We start from the raw sequence: 27,810 nt of genomic DNA on the forward strand, positions 1-27,810 counted from the left end.
ATGATGGATTTCCTTTTCATTCCTTTTCATTCTGGAAACCCTATGGATGCTGGGGTAAGGGTAAAAATAAGATATAAGGGACTTTACATGTCTCCTGAAGAGTCATGCCTCGGAGGGAGCCTGAAGAGAGCCTGAAGATGAGTTGGCATTTTTACAGAAAAACTGTAATTTAATAGATGCTCGCTTTTACCCTTACACTGGTGTGATCTGCACCGGGCATGCATCCAACTACATTCGGGGACCAATGTAGTGTAAGAAGACAAAGGTGGAATGGCGTCTACAGTGAAGCCAGGATATGGATGCTGGAGAGATCCTGGACATCTGGACCACAGGTACATATCATTGGCTTTTAAAGGAAACCTACCACTGCTCGCATGATAAAATCATGCGAGCAGACCACCTGGTAGGCTATTTAATACTGATGCCGGCACATACTTTAGTTAGGCACGGCGATCGTTAGTTTAGATAAAAAAATGTTTTACTTACATATGAAAATATTCCTCCGGTGCTACCCCTACGTCATCTTCGGAAGGGAGATGCCTTCCGATCTTTAATTATTCACGCCTCCTTCATTGTAGCCGTTTCCTTCGGGTGCCGAGAGCCGTGACGTCACCAAGCTCTCGGCACCTATCGCGCATGCGCAGATACTAACTCTCACACAGCCGGACAGCGATAGGTGCCGAGAGCTTGGTGACGTCACGGCTCTCGGCACCCGAAGGAAACGGCTACAATGAAGGAGGCGTGAATAATTAAAGATCGGAAGGCATCTCCCTTCCGAAGATGATGTAGGCGTAGCACCGGAGGAATATTTTCATATGTAAGTAAAACATTTTTTTATCTAAACTAACGATCGCCGTGCCTAACTAAAGTATGTGCCGGCATCAGTATTAAATAGCCTACCAGGTGGTCTGCTCGCATGATTTTATCATGCGAGCAGTGGTAGGTTTCCTTTAAGGAGTAGGGCACCAATTTGCTTATTTTAAAATCTTAGAGAACCCCCTGGAGGGTTGAGTAGACAAACTCTCCCAAACAAATGTCTGTCTCTGGGTTCCATCATCATGGTGGCCAATTAGGGCAATGCCCTTGGTTCTTAGAATCCTTCAACTGTATTAAAATGGAAACAAATTTATTTGGTGTTTACCTACAGAACCATGAATATCCATGAACTCCGAACAAAGTGAAATAACTTCCTGTATGACCAAACATTTCCAACTTATTAATATTGTGTAAAGCTCTCACCTCAGGAGAAGTCATGTGTGTGCGTTTCGGGAAAAGATATCTCCACAAGGTCTCTGATAAATGTTCCCTGTATATCTCGTGGCAGTAAAGGGGGAGGGGAGCAGTTACCGTACTTTCCCTCCTATATACATAAAGTTTCCTTTACATTTTTCAGACATTTTCCACGATGAAGCTTCTTCTGCTCTTTACTTTCCTCGGAGCTGCCGGTAAGTCCTGCAGCCTAATGAAAAATAAAATTACAGTACAATCCCATCTTCATAACTTCATTACAATCCGAAATCTCCAGCTTTTTTTTAATTTTTATTTTATCACTAATAAGTTTATAATAAGCTCCCTCCTTACTCATACAACTGCTGTATAGTTTGATTACTATCTATTACTTATGCAATGTTTTTGTATGTTTTATTATGCATGTTGTGTTAGATTACAAATAATTTAATATTAGAGATGAGCGAGCACTAAAATGCTCGGGTGCTCGTTATTCGAGACAAACTTTTCCTGATGCTCGAGTGCTCGTACCGAATAACGAGGCCCATTGTAGTCAATGGGAGACTCGAGCATTTTTCAAAGGGACCGTGGTTCGGGAATAAAATGTGTTATTTAATTGAAAAAGAATGTCTTCTGATAAGTTATCAGATGTATGCAAACATCTGCAATCTATTCTTCACTGTTCCGCGCGTATATTATCTCCCGACAAGTTAGCAGATGTGAAGAACAGTGAAGAATAGAATAAAAACAGTGACCACAGGATCATTTAAGTGAAAAACGCAGTGAAGAACACAGTGAAGAATAGATTGCAGATGTTCGGCATATTTGCTTACTTGTCGGGAGATACGCTGTCCTGGGATCCGCTCCTCTTCTTCCACTGAAGTCTCCGTGCTGCCCCGATGTCTCCATGTGCTGCCCCGATGTCTCCATATGCTGCCCCGATGTGTCTCCGTGCTGCCCCGATGTGTCTCCGTGCTGCCCCGATGTGTCTCCGTGCTGCCCGATGTGTCCATGCACTGCCCCGATGTGTCCATGCGCTGCCCCGATGTCTCCATGTGCTGCTCCCCGGTGTCTCCATGTGCTGCTAACCGGTGTCTCCAAGTGCTGCTCCCCGGTGTCTCCATGTGCTGCTCCCCGGTGTCTCCATGTGCTGCTCTCCGGTGTCTCCATGTGCTGCTCCCCGGTGTCTCCATGTGCTGCTCCCCGGTGTCTCCATGCGTTGCCCCGATGTCTCCATGTGCTGCTCCCCGGTGTCTCCATGTGCTGCTCCCCGGTGTCTCCATGTGCTGCTCCCCAGTGTCTCCATGTGCTGCTCCCCGGTGTCTCCATGTGCTGCTCCCCGGTGTCTCCGATGTGTCTCCGTGCTGCCCGATGTGTCCATGCGCTGCTCCGATGTGTCCATGCGTTGCCCCGATGTGTCCATGCGTTGCCCCGATGTCTCCATGTGCAGCCCCGATGTCTCCATGTGCTGCTCCCCGGTGTCTCCATGTGCTGCTCCCCGGTGTCTCCATGTGCTCCCCCGATGTGTCTCCGTGCTGCCCCAATGTGTCTCCATGCGCTGCCCCGGTGTCTCCATGCGCTGCTCCCCGGTGTCTCCATGTGCTGCTCCCCGGTGTCTCCATGTGCTGCTCCCCGATGTCTCCATGTGCTGCTCCCCGATGTCTCCATGTGCTGCTCCCCGGTGTCTCCATGTGCTGCTCCCCGGTGTCTCCATGTGCTCCCCCGATGTGTCTCCGTGCTGCCCCAATGTGTCTCCATGCGCTGCCCCGGTGTCTCCATGCGCTGCTCCCTGGTGTCTCCATGTGCTGCTCCCCGGTGTCTCCATGTCCTGCTCCCTGGTGTCTCCATGCTGCTCCCCAGTGTCTCTGTGCTGCTCCCCGGTGTCTCTGTGCTGCTCCCCGGTGTCTCTGTGCTGCTCCCCGGTGTCTCTGTGCTGCTCCCCGGTGTCTCTGTGCTGCTCCCTGGTGTCTCTGTGCTGCTCACCGTGTTCTTCAATGTGTTCTTCACATACTATTTTGTTTGCACCGTTTCGCGCGTATCTTCCGACAAGTAAGCAGATGTGCCGAACATGTGTAATCTATTCTTCACTGTGTTTTTCACTGTGTTTTTCACTTAAATGATCCTGTGTTCACTGTTTTTATTCTATTCTTCACTGTTCTTCACTGTGTTTTTTAAATTAAATGCTCCATCTCGAGCAGGGGAAATACTCGTCCGAGCAACGAGCCGTCTCGAGTACCTTAATACTCGAACGAGCATCAAGCTCGGACGAGTATACTCGCTCATCTCTATTTAATATCTTATCCACATTTTTTTAATTTTTTTTTTATCAGATTATCCTTTCCTTATTTCATATTAGGGGCTAGTTTACCTGCGTCATAGTTATTTCAATATAATTTTTTTATGTTTTTGTTATTTCGACTGCTTTGTTAATGTTATACATGTTGTGTTACGTTACAAATAATTGAATATCTTATCCACAATTAAAAAAAAAAAATTTTTTTAGCAGATTATCCTTTCCTTATTTCATATTAGTGGATAGTTTACCTGTGTCATAGTTATTTCAATATAATTTTTTTATGTTTTTGTTATTTCTATTGCTTTGTTGATGTTATGCACGTTGTGTTACGTTACAAATGATTGAATATCTTAACCACAATTTATTATTTTTTTTTATCAGATTATCCTTTCCTTATTTCATATTAGGGAATAGTTTACCTGCGTCATAGTTACTTCGATATATTTTTATGTTTTTTGTTATTTCTATTACTTGATGTTGATGTTTTTTCTCTTTTTATTCTGTTTTAGTTGCCTTTGACGATGATAAAATCGTTGGAGGGAAAACGTGCACTAAGAACTCTGTCCCCTGGCAGGTGTCACTAAATGCGGGCTACCACTTCTGTGGAGGGTCTCTTATTAACACCCTGTGGGTGGTCTCTGCAGCTCATTGCCAAAAACAGTAAGTTTGAACTGCTACATAATTGACCGGTAGTCATGGCTTCAGTTACAACTCCCCTACTTCATGGGTCATGGACACCACTACATATGGCTCAATGCTCCATGTTTTTGATGGTCTGAGCAGCCCATGAGTTGGCCCACCATTGGAGAAGAGCAAATCATTCAATAATAATAATTAATAATTCTTTATTTTATATAGCGCCTACACAAAGCTTGTCAAATTCAAGACTCAATTCGCCAAAGAATTGATGAATTTTTCAAAAGCTTTGTTTAGGGACCAAATCAAACTACTCCAATTCTGCTGAAAATTGGTATATTACCCCTCTATTCCTCTTCTTGTTTCATACATTTTGCACTCCTTTTTTTTTTTAACCCTTAGCATAACCCTAATAAAAAATATCAGTATATAATAAGTGAAATGAGATAGGATCTATTTTTTTTATTTTTAAAAAATCATCATTTATTAGAGGTTTAGACGGGTTTAAATACCAATTTTTTTTAGGGTTTGTTAGAAGGGAATCATAGAAAAATCTAATTTAATCCATTCCTGGAAAATAGGCAGATTCCTAACGAGTCTTCAATTCATCGTATTGATTTGCTCATCTCTTCCCGACATCACTCAGATATAAATTGATCAACTTCATTGATAAGAACATCAATAGTAATTCCTGGACAATCCTTTAAATAGCCCCCCCCCCCCCCCCCCAGGGAAATATGGGGCCCTTAACACAACAAAATATTACTCCCCTATCAAAGTTCCCTTGTTGCTTGGGCCCAAACAAAGACAAGATTCCTGTTGAACTCCACAGCCTAGCTTTATGTAGGAATAGTTGTAGATCCTGAATACTGGAAAGTCACCAGTAAGCCTAGTAGTGCCTAGTGATTGGCTGGACAGCTATCTCTATGGAGTTTTGTGAGACACCAGTGCTATCCAACCAGGACCACGGCATCTTCTACCCAAGGACAGTTTGGGATAGGTGAAGAACATTTAATTATGTTAAATGATGTAACCATAATTATCCTCTTTCTTACTAATATTAAATATTCTAATATGGAGGTGTTGCCTGCTATGATTGGCTCCACCCTTGAGGAACCTGATTAAAGAACAGCAGATCAATATTACAGATTGCCAATACTATACCACAGTTGAAAAGTGAATAACTCTTTGTTGCAAATGTTATGTGCATTTACAGAGGTAGCACTGGTTAAAATAACTTATAAAGCTAACCAGACATTTCTGCTCAGTCAGTAGCGTTAGGTAATATAAGGTACCTCCAGTTTCATTAGTTGACTTAATAAGTGAACACACCTTAAGCCTAGTTTACACCCAGTGTTACATCTGAATATGTATATAATAGCTATGCTCTCTACAACAGGTCTGTACAGGTGAAGCTGGGAGAACATAACATTGCTGTAAGTGAAGGCACCGAGCAGTTCATCAACAGTGCCAAGTCCATCAGACACCCCCAGTACAACTCCAGGACCCTGGACAACGATATCCTCCTGATCAAGCTGTCCAGTCCCGCTACACTCAATGCCTATGTCAAGACTATCCCCCTGCCCACCGGATGTGCCACAGCCGGCACCAGGTGTCTGATCTCCGGTTGGGGAAATACCCTCAGCAGTGGCTGTAAGTTCATGAATCTATGCATCACCCATGCAGGGAAAGATATTTTTGGGTCCTGAACTCTGGATCCCCAAATAATTGCATGGCTAAATCTTGTATTGTATGCAAAGTTTTATTAAAATTAGGTTTTGTTTATAGTAGCTCTCTGTGTATAGAGAGGGGTAACACTTTAGTCTGTCATTTGGTGTCTTCCATTCTGCATTATTTAGCAGTTTTCCCCTCTATAGACTCTAACTGTAACTCCCAGTTGTCCCAGGTGCTGACGGCTGGAGACCAGCTTCTATGATGTCTCCCATATGCTGCACATGTGGAGGATATGCTGCTTTATAACCCTCTCACTCATAAATGTCAGCAGGATTATGTAGGACATGTATGTATGTTGTATTTCATATCTTTATGTTCTATTATTTCAGCTAACTACCCGGATCTCCTGCAGTGTTTGGATGCTCCAGTCCTGACTGATGCTCAGTGTAGCAGCGCCTATCCAGGACAGATCACAGCCAATATGATTTGTGTTGGCTACCTGGAAGGAGGAAAAGATTCCTGCCAGGTAATGGATTCACCATAATGAACCCACCATTACCCCAGCGAATGACTATTTAAAATTTACTCTACATCCTGTCTGAGATTAGCTGTATAACACTGCTTGATGCTAAAGAATTGTCAGGCCATCTTGTCCACCCTAAGTAATTCCAAGCTGTAAGTATTTAATATGTCTTAAAGGAAAACGACCATATCGTTAAACAAAAAATAAACTACAAATACTTACCTACGCTCCTCTTCATTCCGATCCCAGCGGTGTTCTTCTTTAAGCTTGATACGCTGGTATCACCTAGAAAAGAGACATCCAGGCTGCTAATTGTGCTCGCCTCTCTAATCTCCCTCTTCCAATAAACCTCATCCCTGAACAGTCGGTAACACCATGGACGGAAGTGTCTGATCCATCTCTAGGGAGCTTATTTACTAAAGGTCCTCGGATCGCATTTCCGTCGAACTGATCACTGTTTTGGGGATTTGCGCCACTGGAACAGGTATTTAGAAGGGGATTGAGTCACACACAATCGGAATTTGGCGCAGCGGTGCTGGTTTTCATGCAACAGAAATCGGGGGTTGGGTCTTCGGACGATCCGACCGATTCGGACTGAGCGCGGAATTTAAGATTAAAATTGTGTCGCAAGCAATGCACTTACATGCACCGGGAAGAAGAAGGGGAACTCCAGCGGACCTGAGCGGGGAAGTGACACATGCAGGATACCGGACGGGTAAGTAATTGTGCCCCCATGTGTAGAATACTTCTTCTGAAAATACCACCTCTGATCAAATAATTTAGTTTAGGTCCAAGAAAAAACCTTAGATAAACTGAATAGAGACTCCGAATAGTAAAACACCGCCCACTGTTATCATAAGGATGACTACTGCCCATGGAATCTTAGAGATCTTGAAAGGGCATGGAGCTTCCTCTATAAAATCTAGAGAACATCCTCTAAAATAGATCCATCATTCAGCTGGCTGCAGCAGAGGAAACTTATGGCCCAATAAAACTTCCCTTGACTCCATTATGATGATTTAAAGCTGGATCCATAACTGTAGGTAAGGACCTCTCTATATGGGATGACTCTTGACCAGTATGAGGTATCAACATCCATTTTTTTCTTTTGACCATCCACATTTCATTACATTCAAAAACAAACATTTTCCATCAACTTTTTCTACTCGTAACAGTAATTTATTTCTTTTCTCACCTAGGGCGACTCTGGTGGACCTGTGGCATGTAAAGGAGAACTGCAGGGTATTGTCTCCTGGGGATACGGCTGTGCTCTAAAGAATTACCCCGGGGTCTACACTAGAGTCTGCAAATACAACACCTGGATCCAAGACACCGTTGCTGCTAATTAATTTGTGTTTGTATTTTTACTGGCCTCTACGACTAAGACACGTCTAGTCATCTTTGACATCTGTACATCTCAAGAACATCTGGTGATGATGTGTGATATTCTTATAAAGCATTGTTACCAATTTCATATTCCATAAATAAAGGTTGGAATTTTACCAGTACGATGTCCATTTATTTGGAGAATGACTCAACCAGACCTATAAATCCTATATTTTTCTTCAGAGACCAAAAAGTCTTCTCACAATTTTCCTGATGAAAGAGGTCCCACTATCTGAAGTTAGAAAGCCTAAGACATTAAAAACAATATTTGCATATAAGACCTCCTCTCCTTATATCAATCGTGATGTAGCTTCATGATCCTAATACATTAGACTTGAGCTTACAACTCATTTATGATATACCAGATCTAAGGTTACTACTCAGTGCTAAGATGACAAAGTTGAAGCCACCACTGATGTTAAGGATTTTAGAACTGAAGTCGCCGTTTTGTTGTTAGGTGATAGACGTGAGGCCATCTCTCATTTTAGAGATGGCAATTATAAGGCCATCTTCTGCCCTAAATCCATTTCTCAGTTTCAGTATGACAGATTTTAGATTGTCTCTCTGCTTATCAGAAGTCACATTGTAATCTTTAGATGATAGATCGAAGCCTCTGGGGGTGCCCAAGAGCAGCGACAGGGCTATCATACGCCGGCGGGCATGCCCTTGCATATGATAAATAACCCCCTTTGTCTTTGACTCCTTGTTTGAATTTTGGCCCAGGAAGGGAATATGGACCAGTTGTCATCTCTCGGTTAGTGTAGGCTGGTCCATCCAAGCCAGTCCTCAGAATCCCTCCACTATCTTTACCAGGTTTTACCTTACTTAATTACTAGTCCCCTCAGGTAGGATAGGACATGTCTTTGCCAAATTTTAAATATCTATAAATGTTTCTGAAAAATCTCAACCAATAAAAAATCCACCAAAATGAGGCAAATATTGCAGTTCTCACCTCATTCTAACATGAAGTGGGTCACGTTTGGGAGTTGCAGGGAGGGTGTCACTTTATGAGCCCCATATTTGGTTCTTTATTGCCTACAAACATGCTGGTGTTATTTTAAAGATAAGAATCTCATCTTTCAGATCCAATCAACCGTACAGTTCTGTACGCTACAGAACTGGACATACAGGCAGTTAAAAAATAGGAAGGAACTGGATTTTTATGTGCAGCTTGCAAATCAAACTCTTAAGCTACCTGTATTTACAGTTCTGTAGCTCAAAAAGTCATAAGCCACCTGCTATAGAACAGTAGATAGAGGCTTCTGAAATGACACTCAAACTGCAACCACTAAAATTGACCTGTGACAATAAACGAGAGTCATATTTGCAGACTTTGGGGGAGATTTTACTTTAGTGGGGTAAAACCTGGTGACAGGTTCTCCTTAAGATTTAACTAGTTTTTTTAGTGCTTTTTAGTCTACCCATTTAAATATGAATATACAGGTGGTCCCCTACTTAAGGACACCTCACTTACAGACGACCCCTAGTTATAGACGGACCCCTCTGCCCCCTCTGACCTCTGGTGACCTCTCTGGATGTTACTGTAGTCCCAGGCTGCAATGATCAGCTGTAAGGTGTCTGTAATGAAGTTTTATTAATAATCCTTGGTCCCAATACAGCAAAAAATTTTGAAACTCCAATTGTCACTGGGACAAAAAAAAATAAAAAATGTCTGGAGCATCAATTATAAAATATACAGTTTTGACTTGCATACAAATTCAACTTAAGAACAAACCTATGAAACCTATTTTGTACGTAACTCGGGGACTGCCTGTACTTGAACTCAGATCAGAGTGAGATAAGTGGCCATAGGACCTTGTTTCTGGTTCTTCAACAAAACATTCCCAACGTAGTAATATCATGTGAATATATCATATGTGCGTTTTCAGAAACAAATATCTCCACAAGGTCTCTGATAAGTGTTCTCTGTGTATCTCATAGCAGAAGGGGGTGGGGAGCACTTACCTTCACTTCTTTATATATAGTGTCCTTTACATTTTTTCTGAAATTTTCCACGATGAAGCTTTTCCTGCTCTGCCTGCTCCTCGGAGCTGCCGGTAAGTCCTGCCAGATTATGTCAATCATCATTTGTGTTTGTTTTTATAATTGGTCCTTACAATCTGAAATCTTCAGTAGTTTTTTTTAAAATCTTTTTTGGCCATCTTAAAGTTGTAAACTGTTTTTTAAAAAATCGATTTGTCAAGGTCTAAGTTACACATTCACTTCATGTCACTGGCACTTTAGTAGATATCTTTACGCCATAAAATGCAAAAGAAGACCATGTTTTTGAAAATGCAATTTCTAGCAAAGGAAAAACCTACACAAAATCTTTTTATGTTCTGTTAGTTTACTAAATTATATTATGAAAAGTTTTGCAACTTATTACAAATTTTTGTTCTCTGATTTCCCTAAAATTGCTAATATTTCCACTTGGTATTTGGTAGTTGTTGGTATATAAAAATATACATGTAATATAGTATATAGCATATAAAATACAATACAATACAATATGATTAGAGATGAGCGAACACTAAAATGCTCGGGTACTCGTTATTCGAGACGAACTTTTCCCGATGCTCGAGTGCTCGTCTCGAATAACGAACCCCATTGAAGTCAATGGGAGACTCGAGCATTTTTCAAGGGGACCAAGGCTCTGCACAGGGAAGCTTGGCCAAACACCTGGGAACCTCAGAAAAGGATGGAAACACCATGGAAATGGACAGGAAACAGCAGGGGCAGCATGCATGGATGCCTCTGAGGCTGCTTAATCGCACCATTATGCCGAAATTATGGCCAACAGCATGGCCATGACAGAGTGACAGAATGAAGCTAGATAGCATCTAAAACATCCAATAATTGACCCTGACACTATAGGGGACGGCATGCAGAGGCAGCGGCAGCAGGCTAGAGAGTGTCATGGCGACATACCCTAAATGGACTCAGGCTTCAAACCAATGGGTGGCAGAGAGGAACCAAAGGAGGTGAGCAAGAAGCGCTCAAATAATATCGGTACATGATAAAAGTTTGCCAGTATATTTTGTGGATTACACAGCAGGGTGGCGACAAAGTTAACATGGAAGCCATGAAAACAACCCAAAATTCTGCCTGACACAGCTCGTTTGATAAGGGGACCATGTATGGAGGCAGTGAACTAGTAGTAGATTAAAGGTGCTGCAGTTAAAACTATGTTAGTTGGATCTTGGCATGGAGCTGGCGCTCCGCTGCCAGGCGAGCTTTCGCCAATCCAAGCCCCTGTCTATAGGCTACTCCCCAAACAGCACTTCTAAGAACCTTTTGTATAAGATCAAGTGTAGTAGCGTTCTTATAAGTTTAGGATATGGCGGGTGAGGGGAATGTAAACAGATGCGCAAGAAGCGCTGAAATAATATCCCTAAATGGTAAAAGTTTGCAAGTATATTTTGGGGATTACACAGCAGGGTGGCGACAAAGTTAACAACTTTGATGTGGAATGCCCTGTAATAGCTCTTGGGCGGTGTGCCTTTTATCGCCTAGGCTCAGCAGTTTCAGCACCGCCTGCTGTCGCTTAGCGACGGCACTGCTGCTGTGCCTAGAGCTACCGACTGATGGCGCCATGCCCACGGATGGTAATTCGGAGGAGGAGGAGGTGGAGGAGGGGTGGGAGGAGGTATAGTAGGCCTTTGAGACCTGGACCGAGGTAGGCCCCGCAATTCTCTGCGTCGGCAGTATATGACCAGCCCCAGGGTCAGACTCGGTCCCAGCCTGCACCAAGTTAAGTGTAGTAGCGTTCTTATAAGTTTGGGATATGGCGGGTGAGGGGAATGTAAACAGATGCGCAAGAAGCGCATGATGCGCATTGAGCTGGCGTTCCGCTGCCAGGCGAGCTTTCGCCAATCCAAGCCCCTGTCTCTAGGCTACTCCCCAAACAGCACTTCTAAGAACCTTTTGTATAAGATCAAGTGTAGTAGCGTTCTTATAAGTTTAGGATATGCCGGGTGAGGGGAATGTAAACAGATGCGCAAGAAGCGCTGAAATAATATCCCTAAATGGTAAAAGTTTGCCAGTATATTTTGTGGATAACACAGCAGGGTGGCGACAAAGTTAACAACTTTGATGTGGAATCCATGAAAACAACCCAAATTTCTGCCTGACACACCTCGTTTGATAAAGGGACGATGTATGGAGGCAGCTATATGGACGACTTTTGGAGGTAGCAATGGAGACAACGTGTGGAGGCTGCTATGGAGACAATTTAATTTGGATAGTGCCTGTATGTGGCAGTCCCAAACATTTTTCAAACCAGAGGAGCAGGTAGGTGGCCCTCCAGTAAAATGGGATAGATTGAGTGCCTGTATGTGGCAGTCCCAAAAATGTTTCAAACCAGAGGAGCAGGTAGGTGGCCCTCCAGTAAAATGGAATAGATTGAGTGCCTGTATGTGGCAGTCCCAAAAATTGTTCAAACCAGAGGAGCAGGTAGGTGGCCCTGCAGTAAAATGGAATAGATTGAGTGCCTGTATGTGGCAGTCCCAAAAATTTTTTAAAACAGAGGACCGGGTAGGTGGCCCTCCAGAAAAATGGAATAGATTGAGTGCCTGTATGTGGCACTCACAAAAATTGTTTCAAACAGAGGACCGGGTAGGTGGCCCTCCAGAAAAATTAAATGCATGAAGTACTATAGCAAGAGCCAGTGGGCCCTGTCAAAAAATAGCCATTTTCCTCTGCTTTACTGTACAAAGAGGAGGAGAAGGAGGAAAATGAGGAGGAGGAGGAGGAGTGGATCAATTATTCAGGTTGAGCTTCCTTCACCTGGTGGAGATTGGAAATTCTGAGAAATCCAGCCTTTATTCATTTTAATAAGCGTCAGCCTGTCAGCGCTGTCAGTCGACAGGCGTGTACGCTTATCGGTGATGATGCCACCAGCTGCACTGAAAACCCGCTCGGACAAGACGCTAGCGGCAGGGCAGGCAAGAACCTCCAAGGCGTACAGCGCCAGTTCGTGCCACATGTCCAGCTTTGAAACCCAGTAGTTGTAGGGAGCTGTGTGATCATTTAGGACGATGGTATGGTCAGCTACGTACTCCCTCACCATCTTTCTGTAAAGATCAGCCCTACTCTGCCGAGACTGGGGACAGGTGACAGTGTCTTGCTGGGGTGACATAAAGCTGGCAAAAGCCTTGTAAAGCGTACCCTTGCCAGTGCTGGACAAGCTGCCTGCTCGCCTACTCTCCCTCGCTACTTGTCCCGCAGAACTACGCACTCTGCCGCTAGCGCTGTAAGAAGGGAAATACTGTTTCAGCTTGTGCACCAGGGCCTGCTGGTATTCATGCATTCTCACACTCCTTTCCTCTCCAGGGATGAGAGTGGGAAGATTTTGCTTGTACCGTGGGTCCAGGAGAGTGAACACCCAGTAATCGGTGCTGGAATAAATTCTTTGAACGCGAGGGTCACGGGATAGGCAGCCTAGCATGAAATCTGCCATATGCGCCAGAGTACCAACGCGTAAGAATTCACTCCCCTCACTGGCCTGACTGTCCATTTCCTCCTCCTCCAACTCCTCCAACTCCTCTTCTTCTGCCCATACACGCTGAACAGTGAAGGACTCAACAATGGTCCCCTCTTGTGTCTCGCCAACATTCTCCTCCTCTTCCTCCTCATCCTCCTCCACCTCCACCTCCTCCGATATGCGCTGAGAAACAGACCTCAGGGTGCTTTGGCTATCAACAAGGGAATATTCTTCCCCCGTCTCTTGTGACGAGCGCAAAGCTTCCGACTTCATGCTGACCAGAGAGTTTTTCAACAGGCCAAGCAGCGGGATGGTGAGGCTGATGATGGCGGCATCGCCACTGACCATCTGTGTTGACTCCTCAAAGTTACTCAGCACCTGACAGATATCAGACATCCACGTCCACTCCTCATTGTAGACTTGAGGAAGCTGACTGACCTGACTACCAGTTCTGGTGGAAGTTGACATCTGGCAGTCTACAATCGCTCTGCGCTGCTGGTAAACTCTGGATAACATGGTCAGTGTTGAATTCCACCTCGTGGGCACGTCGCACAACAGTCGGTGAGCGGGCAGTTGGAGGCGGCGCTGCGCTGCCCTGAGAGTGGCAGCATCTGGGCTGGACTTCCTGAAATGCGCACAGATGCGGCGCACCTTCGTGAGCAAATCAGACAGATTGGGGTATGTCTTGAGGAAACGCTGCACTATCAGATTTAACACATGGGCCAGGCATGGCACATGTGTCAGTCTGCCGAGTTGCAGAGCCGCCACCAGGTTACGGCCGTTGTCACACACAACCATTCCCGGCTTGAGGTTCAGCGGTGCCAGCCACAGATCAGTCTGCGCCGTGATGCCCTGTAATAGCTCTTGGGCGGTGTGCCTTTTGTCGCCTAGGCTCAGCAGTTTGAGCACCGCCTGCTGTCGCTTAGCGACGGCACTGCTGCTGTGCCTAGAGCTACCGACTGATGGCGCCGTGCCCACGGATGGTAGTTCGGAGGAGGAGGTGGAGGAGGGGTGGGAGGAGGAGGAGGCATAGTAGGCCTGAAACACCTGGACCGAGGTAGGCCCCGCAATCCTCGGCGTCGGCAGTATATGAGCAGCCCCAGGGTCAGACTCGGTCCCAGCCTCCACCAAGTTAACCCAATGTGCCGTCAGCGATATATAGTGGCCCTGCCCGGCAGCACTCGTCCACGTGTCCGTGGTCAGGTGGACCTTGTCAGAAACGGCGTTGGTCAGGGCACGGATGATGTTGTCTGACACGTGCTGGTGCAGGGCTGGGACGGCACATCGGGAAAAGTAGTGGCGGCTGGGGACCGAATACCGAGGGGCGGCCGCCGCCATGAGGTTGCGAAAGGCCTCGGTCTCTACTAGCCTATAGGGCAGCATCTCCAGGCTAAGCAATCTGGAGATGTGCACATTAAGGGCTTGGGCGTGCGGGTGGGTTGCACTATATTTGCGTTTCCGCTCCAGCGTCTGGGGTATGGAGAGCTGAACGCTGGTGGATGCTGTGGAGGATTGTGGAGGCGACGATGGGGTTTTTGTGCCAGGGTCCTGGGCAGGGGGCTGACTAGCAGCTGACACAGGGGAAGGAGCAGTGGTGTGCACGGCCGGAGGTGAACGGGCTTGTTGCCACTGAGTGGGGTGCTTAGCATTCATATGCCTGCGCATACTGGTGGTAGTTAAGCTAGTAGTGGTGGAACCCCTGCTGAGCCTGGTTTGGCAAATGTTGCACACCACAGTCCGTCGGTCATCCGGTGTTTCCTTAAAGAACCTCCACACTTCTGAAGATCTAGCCCTCGCCGCAAGAGCCCTCACCACGGGAGCTTCACTAGTTGACAGTGGCGCTGATGCACCAGCTCTGGCCCTGCCTCTCCGTCTGGCCCCACCACTGCCTCTTCCAACCTGTTCAGGTCGAGGACTCTCCTCCGTCTCAGAAGCACTGTGTTCACCCGGCCTCTCAACCCAGCTTGGGTCTGTCACCTCATCATCCTCCGATCCCTCAGTCTGCTCCCCCCTCGGACTTCCTGCCCTGACAACAACTTCCCCACTGTCTGACAACCGTGTCTCCTCATCGTCGGACACCTCTTTACACACTTCCACTACGTCAAGAAGGTCATCATCACCCACAGACTGTGACTGGTGGAAAACCTGGGCATCGGAAAATTGCTCAGCAGCAACCGGACAAGTGGTTTGTGACTGTGGGAAGGGTCCAGAAAACAGTTCCTCAGAGTATGCCGGTTCAAATGCCAAATTTTCCTGGGAGGGGGCAGACTGGGGGGGAGGAGGCTGAGGTGCAGGAGCTGGAGGAGTGGGGATTTCGGTGACATGGGTGGACTGCGTGGAAGACTGACTGGTGGTGGACAAATTGCTCGAAGCATTGTCAGCAATCCACGACATCACCTGTTCGCACTGTTCTGGCCTCAACAGTGCTATACCACGAGTCCCAGTAACTTCAGACATGAACCTAGGGAGTGTAGCTCTGCGGCGTTCCCCTGCTCCCTCATCAGCAGGTGGTGGTGTCTCACCCTGCCCAGGACCACGGCCTCTGACCCCTGCAGTAGTTGGACGCCCACGTCCCCGCCCTCGTCCTCTACCCCTAGCCCTCGGGTTAAACATTTTTAAAATGAGAGTTATAACTTTTTTTTTTTTTTTTACTTCTTTTTGTTTTTTTTGGTGTTTTTTTGTGTTTTTTTTTTTTTTGTGTTTTTTGTTTTTTTTTTGAGTTTTTAAAACCAAACAATCCTATCCTATTGCTATGGCTATTTTCTAGCCAAGTATCAAAGGAAGCACACTACTATGCCAGATGAGATGACACTGAGTTATTGCCTAATAGAAATCCAACCCCTACTGAATTTTGCCACTTCGGCCTTTGCTATGGATATGTGCGCCACTAAGCGCAGAACACAGCGGTCGCAAGTCTCACTACAAATTGCTCAGAATTGGCAAGTACATGCACTGCAGAAACTACAGCCACCAGCAGATCAACCAGAAATCAAATATATAGAACGCTACTGTAGGCTTCAAGAAGCTGTTTGTATTCTCCTATGGCTATTTTCTAGCCAAGTATCAAAGGAAGCACACTACTATGCCAGATGAGATGACACTGAGTTATTGCCTAATAGAAATCCAACCCCTACTGAATTTTGCCACTTCGGCCTTTGCTATGGATATGTGCGCCACTAAGCGCAGAACACAGCGGTCGCAAGTCTCACTACAAATTGCTCAGAATTGGCAAGTACATGCACTGCAGAAACTACAGCCACCAGCAGATCAACCAGAAATCAAATATATAGAACGCTACTGTAGGCTTCAAGAAGCTGTTTGTATTCTCCTATGGCTATTTTCTAGCCAAGTATCAAAGGAAGCACACTACTATGCCAGATGAGATGACACTGAGTTATTGCCTAATAGAAATCCAACCCCTACTGAATTTTCCCACTTCGGTCTTTGCTATGGATATGTGCGTCACTAAGAGCTAAACACAACGGTAGCAAGTCCCCCTGCTAATTCCTCACAAAATGGTAAAAGATGCAAATTAAAATAAAAAAAGTAGAACGTTATTGTAGCCCTAAGAAGGGCTGTTGGGTTCTTTGAGAATCACTCCTGCCTAACAGTAAGCTAATAGAACACCCTAACGCTTTCCCTGACCAGCAGCAGCTCTCTCCCTAGCGGCATCCAGAGACAGAATGATCCGAGCAGCGCGGCCAGCGGCTAGTCTATCCCAGGGTCACCTGATCTGGCCAGCCAACCACTGCTATCGACGTGTAAGGGTACCACGTCATGCTGGGTGGAGTGCAGAGTCTCCTGGCTTGTGATTGGCTCTGTTTCTGGCCGCCAAAAAGCAAAACGGCGGGAGCTGCCATTTTCTCGAGCGGGCGAAGTATTCGTCCGAGTAACGAGCAGTTTCGAGTACCCTAATGCTCGACCGAGCATCAAGCTCGGACGAGCATGTTCGCTCATCTCTAAATATGATACAATAAAGCTTTATTAAGGATATTGTAGTGTACATAGCTCCGGTATGTAGAGTACAAAGAAAATCACAGAGATAAACAGTAGCACAGACATAATACAATGGGGCTTATTTACTAAGGATCGCACTTTTGACTGTTTGGCGGTTTTGGGATTTGCGCAGCTTTGACAGCTATTTAACAGGGGTCTGCGCTGGGATTGTGTATCAAGCGACAGATTTTGGCGCAGCTGCGCTGGCTTTCATGCGACTGAAGTCAAATCGGGGGGCGTCGGATTTGCACTGATTCGGACTGAGTGTGGGTTTTAAGATTCAAATTGTGTCGCAAGATCAAGTACTTACATGCACCAAGAAGAAGAAGGTGAACTCTGTCGGACCTGAGCGGGGAAGCGACACATGCAGGATATCGGGCGAACAATGAATCGCAGCACAGGGCATCATACACGGACAATGCACTTTCTGTGAACTCCGCGGACTGGGTAGTAAATGTGCCCCTATAAAAACAATGGCTTGGGGGGAGGTGCTAGCAAAGGGTAATTAAGTTGATTTGGCTGCTCCTTGAGTCCATTTATTGTAGAGATCAAGGTCTTTTGGTATGAAGGACTTCTGAAGCCTCCTCGTCCGGTAGCAGATCGGTCTACACTGGACACTTCTGGTGCTCCGTTGTTGGAGTAGTACTTGGTACTACTACAATGGTAATAAACCTGCTGCGACCTCTAACCTGTCCAATGCTGTCGATAGGGCTCAGGTTATCTCCCACAATGCTTTGAGACTTTTTGGTGATTTTGGCCAGCCTGTTATATTCATTTTTTTTAGGATTGGCTGTCCCAGCAGACAATGGTGTAGGATATAATCCTTTTGATTCGTAGAACATTGTGTTGCAGTTGTTGAACTACTTACCGTATATACTCGTGTATAAGCCAAGTTTTTCAGCACAAAAAATGTGCTGAAAAACGTCCCCTCGGCTTATACACGAGTCTATAACAAAAAAAAAATTACCCACTTAAAAAAAAATAAACTTAAATACTCACCCTCCGATGTCAGCGCGGTGTACTTGTAGGTGTAGACCTGGTCGATGGCTCTACCTTTGATTAAGATAGGATTTCTATATTAAACTCCCACTATATTTATGTCTCAGTGTCTATACCATGTGCAATATCATATCTATTATATATATATATCCACCCTGCTTTTATCTGTGGCAGTTGATAATTTACTTCTGTCATTGTTATAGTAATATATTGTTATGTTTGTTATTATTTTAAATGTTAATATTTAAAAACATTTTTTCAAAGATTTATTTGTATTCTCTTTCAGTTGCCTTTGAAGAAGATAAAATTGTAGGAGGCTACGTCTGTGCTAAGAACTCTGTCCCCTGGCAGGTGTCCCTTAATGCGGGCTACCACTTCTGTGGAGGGTCCCTGATTAATAGCCTGTGGGTGGTCTCTGCTGCTCACTGCCACAAACAGTAAGTGTAAACTATCAGAACCAGGAAGATAATAATCTGAGCTTAAAATCATAGTGACAATGGCAGCTGCCAATCAAAAGGGTTCCATCAGAAGAAGAGATGAGTAGACCCTACATTGGTGCTCGAGGTTCGCCATGCAACATGGTCATATTGCCGGATTGGTGGCTGAACAGCCAATCTGGCAAACTGAAGCCCCTAGAAACTAACCATGGCTAGTTTTGGTATTAAATGGGTTGCCCAAGAATTAAAATTGATGTCTGAACGATACAGTAGGGCATCAATCGCCATCACCAGGCCCCCAAACTGATCAGCTGTTTAGCTTTGCATTAACAAAGGGCACTAAGTTGGAAACAGTTGTCTGCCATTCACTGTAATGAGTGCACAAGTTGGCCCCACCCATGAGGAACAAGGAACAAATAAATACTTACAGATAGTAAACATGTAGTGATAAGTGGAAAACTCATTTTAAGGTATGTATATGTATGTATATGTATGTGATGGTTATGTTCTTCACTATAGGAAGGTACAGGTGAGGCTGGGAGAACATAACATTGCTGTAAGTGAAGGCACAGAGCAGTTCATCGACAATGCCAAGTCCATCAAGCACCCCAAGTACAACTCCAGGACCCTGGACAACGATATTCTCCTGATCAAGCTTTCCACTCCCGCTACTCTCAATGCCTTTGTCAATACTATCCCCCTGCCCTCAGGATGTGTCACCGCCGGCACCAGCTGTCTGATCTCCGGTTGGGGAAATACCCTCAGCAGTGGCTGTAAGTTCATGACTCTATAGCCACATATAGCTATGCAGTGTCAGATTTGGTTTTCTATGGCCCAATGCAAAGTTATTTTTGGTGCCCCTCCAATGCATATCTCCACACACATGTCATGGGTAAATTAATTTCTTTTAAGTATTGCGTATCTTGGCCATTCTATGACTTTTATAATGCATTGTCAAAGCAGGTGGCTGGAGACTAGCCAGCGTGATGTCTCCCATACACGGCACACAGAAAGTAGATACGAATCTGCTCGGTTGCTATCTCTCTCTGTGTCACTCATAAGACTTAGCAAGATCATGTAGAACATTATAGAGAAGTACTCAACTGTTCTTATGGAAATAAATCACTTGAAGTGGAACAGAACGTATAGTTATCTGCAGCAGGAAGAATCTGTTTGTCTGTGTCTCTGTTTTTCCACTAGACTCCTCCTCCTACCCCCATCCCCCTCCATAGACTCTTATTGACACTTTATCAATAGTATAACTTTAAGCGGATGGGCCCAGTGCAAAGTCTGTGCCAGGCTTATGTTTAATATGGTTTATAGTATCATATTTTTTGGACTATAAGGCGCACAAAAAATCCTTTGACTTTCTCAGAAATCAAAGGTGCGCCTTATAGTCCAGTGCATCTTATATGTGAACCATACTTACAGACAACAGCTGCCTAGAACTGTGTACAGGTCTGCCAGCTGCTGGTCATTCATCCTTACAATGAGATGCGCCTTATAAACCGGTGCGCCTTATATCTGAAACCTAGATGTTTTAGCAGGCATTTATTCGTGGTGCGCCTTATAATCCGGTACGCGTTATAGTCTGAAAAATACTGTACTAGCCTTCTCATATGGAAAAGTGACCTAATGGGTTCCCAAAGCCTCTTGGACCCAGTTGTGTCCGCAGTCTCTGCAACCCCTCAAGTTTCTTCCCTACTTTTAGTACATTAAGTAATTATTGTGGGACTATATGGATTTAGCAGAACTTTCAATTCACGGTAAATGTAATGGAGAGAGATACACATTTTTTCTGATTAGATATATTTCAAGGTTTTTCTATGCAGTATTATTGCTTTTATTTATGCAACATTTTTGAAGGCTAAATATGTTGTATTTTATATCTTTATGTTCTATTATTTCAGCAAACTACCCCGATCTCCCGCATTGTGTGGACGCTCCAGTCCTGACTGATGCTCAGTGTAACAGCGCCTATCCAGGAGAGATCACAGCCAATATGGTCTGCGTTGGCTACATGGAAGGAGGAAAAGATTCCTGCCAGGTAATGGACTCACCGATATGACCACTCTATAAATGAGGAGACTGAGCAAAACTTTTTTGTGCGGTAAACTTAGACTAGAAAATGTATCAACGACTGATGCTAGATGATTGTCAGGCTGTCTCGTGTACTCGATCTATTAGTTGACTTGGTTTTTAACATTGAAATAACAACGTTTTTAGCACATTTTCTTGGCACGTCCTTATCCCTCCCAGTTTAATTCAACCCCATCCCACTTCCAATAAGCTCCACCCATGACTAAGAACAGAAACTCTCAAACATATCAAAAACAGTAAATCAATTTGGAATAAGAAACGTTTGCAAGTTTTTGTGAGTAGATGGCCAAAGTCCAAAAGTAAATCTGCCCCACTATGACTATATGACTTGTGCATTTCATTAGTTTTCTAAGTGATCATTCCCTGCTTTGGACCTCTATTTATGATCCAGACCTATAATCCCCCCTATTAAGATAGAAACTACAGTTGAAATATAAGGAAAACCTAAATTTCCCTAAATTAACTCAGATCTAAGATACTTTGCCCCAAAAAATTGATCGATCAGGTCATAAATGCACAGGGTGACTATGACAGCCTTGAGCCCTTTGTAGTCCACGCGGAATTGGGAAGTCTGGTCTTTCTTCAGGGAGTGGACTACAGACCCACGCTTTCTCTTCGACCATTCATATTCCAATACAAGACAACATTCAGATTATTTTAACTGGGTCAATAATATTTTCAGCTTGTAATTTTTTTTTCTTTATTTATCCAGGGTGACTCTGGTGGACCTGTTGTATGTAATGGAGAACTGCAGGGTATTGTCTCCTGGGGATACGGCTGTGCCCAAAAGAATTATCCTGGAGTCTACACTAGAGTCTGCAACTACAACACCTGGATCCAAGACACCGTTGCTGCTAATTAATTTGTGTTTCTTTCTTACTATCCTCTATTACCCATGTCTACAATTTGTGAACCTGCACATCTGAAGAGCATCTCAAGAACATCTGTGATAATTCCATAACATTATGTTATAATTGTGATATCCCACAAATAAAAGTTGACATATTGCATCTGAGATGCACAATTTTGGGGAGAATCTCTTAGCTGTTCACATACTGTAGTTCCTATAGACTTTTTCGGTGTGACAAAAATGTCTGATCACTAGTGTTTATTCCTTTGGTGAGCAGAAAACCAATGACAAGTGACTAGAGATGAGCGAGCACTAAAATGCTCGGGTACTCGTTATTCGAGACGAACTTTTCCCGATGCTCGAGTGCTCGTTTCGAGTAACGAGCCCCATTGAAGTCAATGGGAGACTCGAGCATTTTTCAAGGGGACCAAGGCTCTGCACAGGGAAGCTTGGCCAAACACCTGGGAACCTCAGAAAAGGATGGAAACACCACGGAAATGGACAGGAAACAGCAGGGGCAGCATGCATGGATGCCTCTGAGGCTGCTTAATCGCACCATTATGCCAAAATTATGGGCAACAGCATGGCCATGACAGAGTGACCGAATGAGGCTAGATAGCATCTAAAACATCCAATAATTGACCCTGACACTATAGGGGACGGCATGCAGAGGCAGCGGCAGCAGCGGCAGGCTAGAGAGTGTCATGGCAACATACCCTAAATGGACTCAGGCTTCAAACCAATGGGTGGCAGAGAGGAACCAAAGGAGGTGAGCAAGAAGCGCTCAAATAATATCGGTACATGATAAAAGTTTGCCAGTATATTTTGTGGATTACACAGCAGGGTGGCGACAAAGTTAACATGGAAGCCATGAAAACAATCCAAAATTCTGCCTGACACAGCTCGTTTGATAAGGGGACCATGTATGGAGGCAGTGAACTAGTAGTAGATTAAAGGTGCTGCAGTTAAAACTATGTTAGTTGGATCTTGGCATGGAGCTGGCGCTCCGCTGCCAGGCAAGCTTTCGCCAATCCAAGCCCGTGTCTCTAGGCTACTCCCCAGCAGCACTTCTAAGAACCTTTTGTATAAGATCAAGTGTAGTAGCGTTCTTATAAGTTTGGGATATGGCGGGTGAGGGGAATGTAAACATCTGCGCAAGAAGCGCTGAAATAATATTCGTAAATGAAAAAAGTTTTCCAGTATATTTTGTGGCTTACACAGCACGGTGGCGACAAAGTTAACAAGTTTGATGTGGAATGCCCTGTAATAGCTCTTGGGCGGTGTGCCTTTTATCACCTAGGCTCAGCAGTTTGAGCACCGCCTGCTGTCGCTTAGCGACGGCACTGCTGCTGTGCCTAGAGCTACCGACTGATGGCGCCAAGCCCACGGATGGTAATTCGGAGGAGGAGGTGGAGGAGGGGTGGGAGGAGGAGGAGGCATAGTAGGCCTGAAACACCTGGACCGAGGTAGGCCCCGCAATCCTCTGCGTCGGCAGTATATGACCAGCCCCAGGGTCAGACTCGGTCCCAGCCTGCACCAAGTTAAGTGTAGTAGCGTTCTTATAAGTTTGGAATATGGCGGGTGAGGGGAATGTAAACAGATGCGCAAGAAGCGCTGAAATAATATCCGTAAATGGTAAAAGTTTGCCAGTATATTTTGAGGATTACACAGCAGGGTGGCGACAAAGTTAACAAGTTTGTTGTGGAAGCCATGAAAACAACCCAAAATTCTGCCTGACACAGCACGTTTGATAAGGCGGCCATGTATGGAGGCAGTGAACTAGTAGTAGATTAAAGGTGCTGCAGTTAAAACTATGTTAGTTGGTTCTTGGCATGGAGCTGGCGCTCCGCTGCCAGGCGAGCTTTCGCCAATCCAAGCCCCTGTCTCTAGGCTACTCCCCAAACAGCACTTCTAAGAACCTTTTGTATAAGATCAAGTGTAGTAGCGTTCTTATAAGTTTAGGATATGGCGGGTGAGGGGAATGTAAACAGATGCGCAAGAAGCGCTGAAATAATATCCGTAAATGGTAAAAGTTTGCCAGTGTATTTTGTGGATAACACAGCAGGGTGGCGACAAAGTTAACAACTTTGATGTGGAATCCATGAAAACAACCCAAATTTCGGCCTGACACACCTCGTTTGATAAAGGGACGATGTATGGAGGCAGCTATATGGACGACTTTTGGAGGTAGCAATGGAGACAACGTGTGGAGGCTGCTATGGAGACAATTCAATTTGGATAGTGCCTGTATGTGGCAGTCCAAAAAAGTTTTCAAACCAGAGGAGCAGGTAGGTGGCCCTCCATAAAAATGGAATAGATTGAGTGCCTGTATGTGGCAGTCCAAAAAAGTTTTCAAACCAGAGGAGCAGGTAGGTGGCCCTCCAGAAAAATGGAATAGATTGAGTGCCTGTATGTGGCAGTCCAAAAAAGTTTTCAAACCAGAGGAGCAGGTAGGTGGCCCTCCAGAAAAATTGAATAGATTGAGTGCCTGTATGTGGCAGTCCAAAAAAGTTTTCAAACCAGAGGAGCAGGTAGGTGGCCCTCCAGAAAAATTGAATAGATTGAGTGCCTGTATGTGGCACTCCCAAAAATTGTTTAAAACAGAGGACCGGGTCGGTGGCCCTCCAGAAAAATTAAATGCATAAAGTACTATAGCTAGAGCCAGTGGGCCCTGTCAAAAAATAGCCAGTTTCCTCTGCTTTACTGTACAAAGAGGAGGAGAAGGAGGAAAATGACGAGGAGGAGGAGTGGATAAATTATTCAGGTTGAGCTTCCTTCACCTGGTGGAGATTGGAAATTAGGAGAAATCCAGGCTTTATTCATCTTGATAAGCGTCAGCCTGTCAGCGCTGTCAGTCGACAGGCGTGTACGCTTATCGGTGATGATGCCACCAGCTGCACTGAAAACCCGCTCGGACAAGACGCTAGCGGCAGGGCAGGCAAGAACCTCCAAGGCGTACAGCGCCAGTTCGTGCCACATGTCCAGCTTTGAAACCCAGTAGTTGTAGGGAGCTGTGTGATCATTTAGGACGATGGTATGGTCAGCTACGTACTCCCTCACCATCTTTCTGTAAAGATCAGCCCTACTCTGCCGAGACTGGGGACAGGTGACAGTGTCTTGCTGGGGTGACATAAAGCTGGCAAAAGCCTTGTAAAGCGTACCCTTGCCAGTGCTGGACAAGCTGCCTGCTCGCCTACTCTCCCTCGCTACTTGTCCCGCAGAACTACGCACTCTGCCGTTAGCGCTGTCAGAAGGGAAATACTGTTTCAGCTTGTGCACCAGGGCCTGCTGGTATTCATGCATTCTCACACTCCTTTCCTCTCCAGGGATGAGAGTGGAAAGATTTTGCTTGTACCGTGGGTCCAGGAGAGTGAACACCCAGTAATCGGTGCTGGAATAAATTCTTTGAACGCGAGGGTCACGGGATAGGCAGCCTAGCATGAAATCTGCCATATGCGCCAGAGTACCAACGCGTAAGAATTCACTCCCCTCACTGGCCTGACTGTCCATTTCCTCCTCCTCCAACTCCTCCAACTCCTCTTCTTCTGCCCATACACGCTCAACAGTGAAGGACTCAACAATGGTCCCCTCTTGTGTCTCGCCAACATTCTCCTCCTCTTCCTCCTCATCCTCCTCCACCTCCACCTCCTCCGATATGCGCTGAGAAACAGACCTAAGGGTGCTTTGGCTATCAACAAGGGAATCTTCTTCCCCCGTCTCTTGTGAGGAGCGCAAAGCTTCCGACTTCATGCTGACCAGAGAGTTTTTCAACAGGCCAAGCAGCAGGATGGTGAGGCTGATGATGGCGGCATCGCCACTGACAATCTGTGTTGACTCCTCAAAGTTACTCAGCACCTGACAGATATCAGACATCCACGTCCACTCCTCATTGTAGACTTGAGGAAGCTGACTGACCTGACTACCAGTTCTGGTGGAAGTTGACATCTGGCAGTCTACAATCGCTCGGCGCTGCTGGTAAACTCTGGATAACATGGTCAGTGTTGAATTCCACCTCGTGGGCACGTCGCACAACGGTCGGTGAGCGGGCAGTTGGAGGCGGCGCTGCGCTGCCCTGAGAGTGGCAGCATCTGTGCTGGACTTCCTGAAATGCGCACAGATGCGGCGCACCTTCGTGAGCAAATCAGACAGATTGGGGTATGTCTTGAGGAAACGCTGAACTATCAGATTTAACACATGGGCCAGGCATGGCACATGTGTCAGTCTGCCGAGTTGCAGAGCCGCCACCAGGTTACGGCCGTTGTCACACACAACCATGCCTGGCTTCAGGTTCAGCGGTGCCAGCCACAGATCAGTCTGCGCCGTGATGCCCTGTAATAGTTCTTGGGCGGTGTGCCTTTTATTGCCTAGGCTCAGCAGTTTAAGCACCGCCTGCTGTCGCTTAGCGACGGCACTGCTGCTGTGCCTAGAGCTACCGACTGATGGCGCCATGCGCACGGATGGTCGTTCGGAGGAGGTGGAGGAGGGGTGGGAGGAGGAGGAGGCATAGTAGGCCTGAAACACCTGGACCGAGGTAGGCCCCGCAATCCTCGGCGTCGGCAGTATATGACCAGCCGCAGGGTCAGACTCGGTCCCAGCCTCCACCAAGTTAACCCAATGTGCCGTCAGCGATACATAGTGGCCCTGCCCGGCAGCACTCGTCCACGTGTCCATGGTCAGGTGGACCTTGTCAGAAACGGCGTTGGTCAGGGCACGGATTATGTTGTCTGACACGTGCTGGTGCAGGGCTGGGACGGCACATCGGGAAAAGTAGTGGCGGCTGGGGACCGAATGCCGAGGGGCGGCCGCCGCCATGAGGCTGCGAAAGGCCTCGGTCTCTACTAGCCTATAGGGCAGCATCTCCAGGCTTAGCAATCTGGAGATGTGCATATTAAGGGCTTGGGCGTGCGGGTGGGTTGCACTATATTTGCGTTTCCGCTCCAGCGTCTGGGGTATGGAGAGCTGAACGCTGGTGGATGCTGTGGAGGATCGTGGAGGCGACGATGGGGTTTTTGTGGCAGGGTCCTGGGCAGGGGGCTGACTATCAGCTGACACAGGGGAAGGAGCAGTGGTGTGCACGGCCGGAGGTGAAAGCGCTTGTTGCCACTGAGTGGGGTGTTTAGCATTCATATGCCTGCGCATACTGGTGGTAGTTAAGCTATTAGTGGTGGAACCCCTGCTGATCCTGGTTTGGCAAATGTGGCACACCACAGTCCGTCGGTCATCCGGTGTTTCCTTAAAGAACCTCCAGACTTCTGAAAATCTAGCCCTCGCCGCAGGAGCCCTCGCCACGGGAGCTTCACTAGTTGACACATTTGGCGCTGATGCACCAGCTCTGGCCCTGCCTCTCCGTCTGGCCCCACCACTGCCTCTTCCAACCTGTTCTGGTCGAGGACTCTCCTCCGTCTCAGAAGCACTGTGTTCACCCGGCCTCTCAACCCAGCTTGGGTCTGTCACCTCATCATCCTCCGATCCCTCAGTCTGCTCCCCCCTCGGACTTCCTGCCCTGACAACAACTTCCCCACTGTCTGACAACCGTGTCTCCTCATCGTCGGACACCTCTTTACACACTTCTTCCAGTACGTCAACAAGGTCATCATCACCCACAGACTGCGACTGGTGGAAAACCTGGGCATCGGAAAATTGCTCATCAGCAACCGGACAAGTGGTTTGTGACTGTGGGAAGGGTCCAGAAAACAGTTCCTCAGAGTATGCCGGTTCAAATGGCAAATTTTGCTGGGAGGGGGCAGACTGGGGGGGAGGAGGCTGAGGTGCAGGAGCTGGAGGAGTGCCGATTTCGGTGACATGGGTGGACTGCGTGGAAGACTGACTGGTGGACAAATTGCTCGAAGCATTGTCCGCAATCCACGACATCACCTGTTCGCACTGTTCTGGCCTCAACAGTGCTCTACCACGAGTCCCAGTAACTTCAGACATGAACCTAGGGAGTGTAGCTCTGCGGCGTTCCCCTGCTCCCTCATAAGCAGGTGGTGTCTCACCCCGCCCAGGACCACGGCCTCTGACCCCTGCAGTAGTTGGACGCCCACGTCCCCGCCCTCGTCCTCTACCCCTAGCCCTCGGGTTAAACATTTTGAAAATGAGAGTTATAACTTTAATTTTTTTTTTAACTTTTTTTTGTGTTTTTTTTTTTTTTGTGTGTTTTTTAGTTTTTAAAACCAAACGATGCTATCCTATTGCTATGGCTAT

General features: G+C 46.2%; 2 protein-coding genes across 2 annotated transcripts; both read left to right on the forward strand.

Annotated features, from left to right (window-relative positions):
* Positions 1-1,242: 1,242 nt before the first annotated feature.
* On the forward strand, positions 1,243-7,864 carry LOC140105648 (trypsin-like). The gene is made up of 6 exons (XM_072129655.1): positions 1,243-1,288; positions 1,394-1,445; positions 4,033-4,183; positions 5,559-5,812; positions 6,223-6,359; positions 7,556-7,864. The coding sequence occupies exons 1-6, from the start codon at positions 1,253-1,255 to the stop codon at positions 7,703-7,705; spliced, it is 780 nt and encodes a 259-aa protein (XP_071985756.1). The 5' UTR covers positions 1,243-1,252; the 3' UTR covers positions 7,706-7,864.
* A 1,831-nt stretch (positions 7,865-9,695) lies between these two features.
* On the forward strand, positions 9,696-21,771 carry LOC140105668 (trypsin-like). Its single transcript, XM_072129672.1, has 5 exons — positions 9,696-9,799; positions 18,506-18,656; positions 19,176-19,429; positions 20,567-20,703; positions 21,469-21,771. The coding sequence occupies exons 1-5, from the start codon at positions 9,760-9,762 to the stop codon at positions 21,616-21,618; spliced, it is 732 nt and encodes a 243-aa protein (XP_071985773.1). The 5' UTR covers positions 9,696-9,759; the 3' UTR covers positions 21,619-21,771.
* Positions 21,772-27,810: the final 6,039 nt, after the last annotated feature.

This window comes from Engystomops pustulosus, chromosome 11, assembly GCF_040894005.1.
Source record: "Engystomops pustulosus chromosome 11, aEngPut4.maternal, whole genome shotgun sequence".
Taxonomy (NCBI): Eukaryota; Metazoa; Chordata; class Amphibia; order Anura; family Leptodactylidae; genus Engystomops; species Engystomops pustulosus.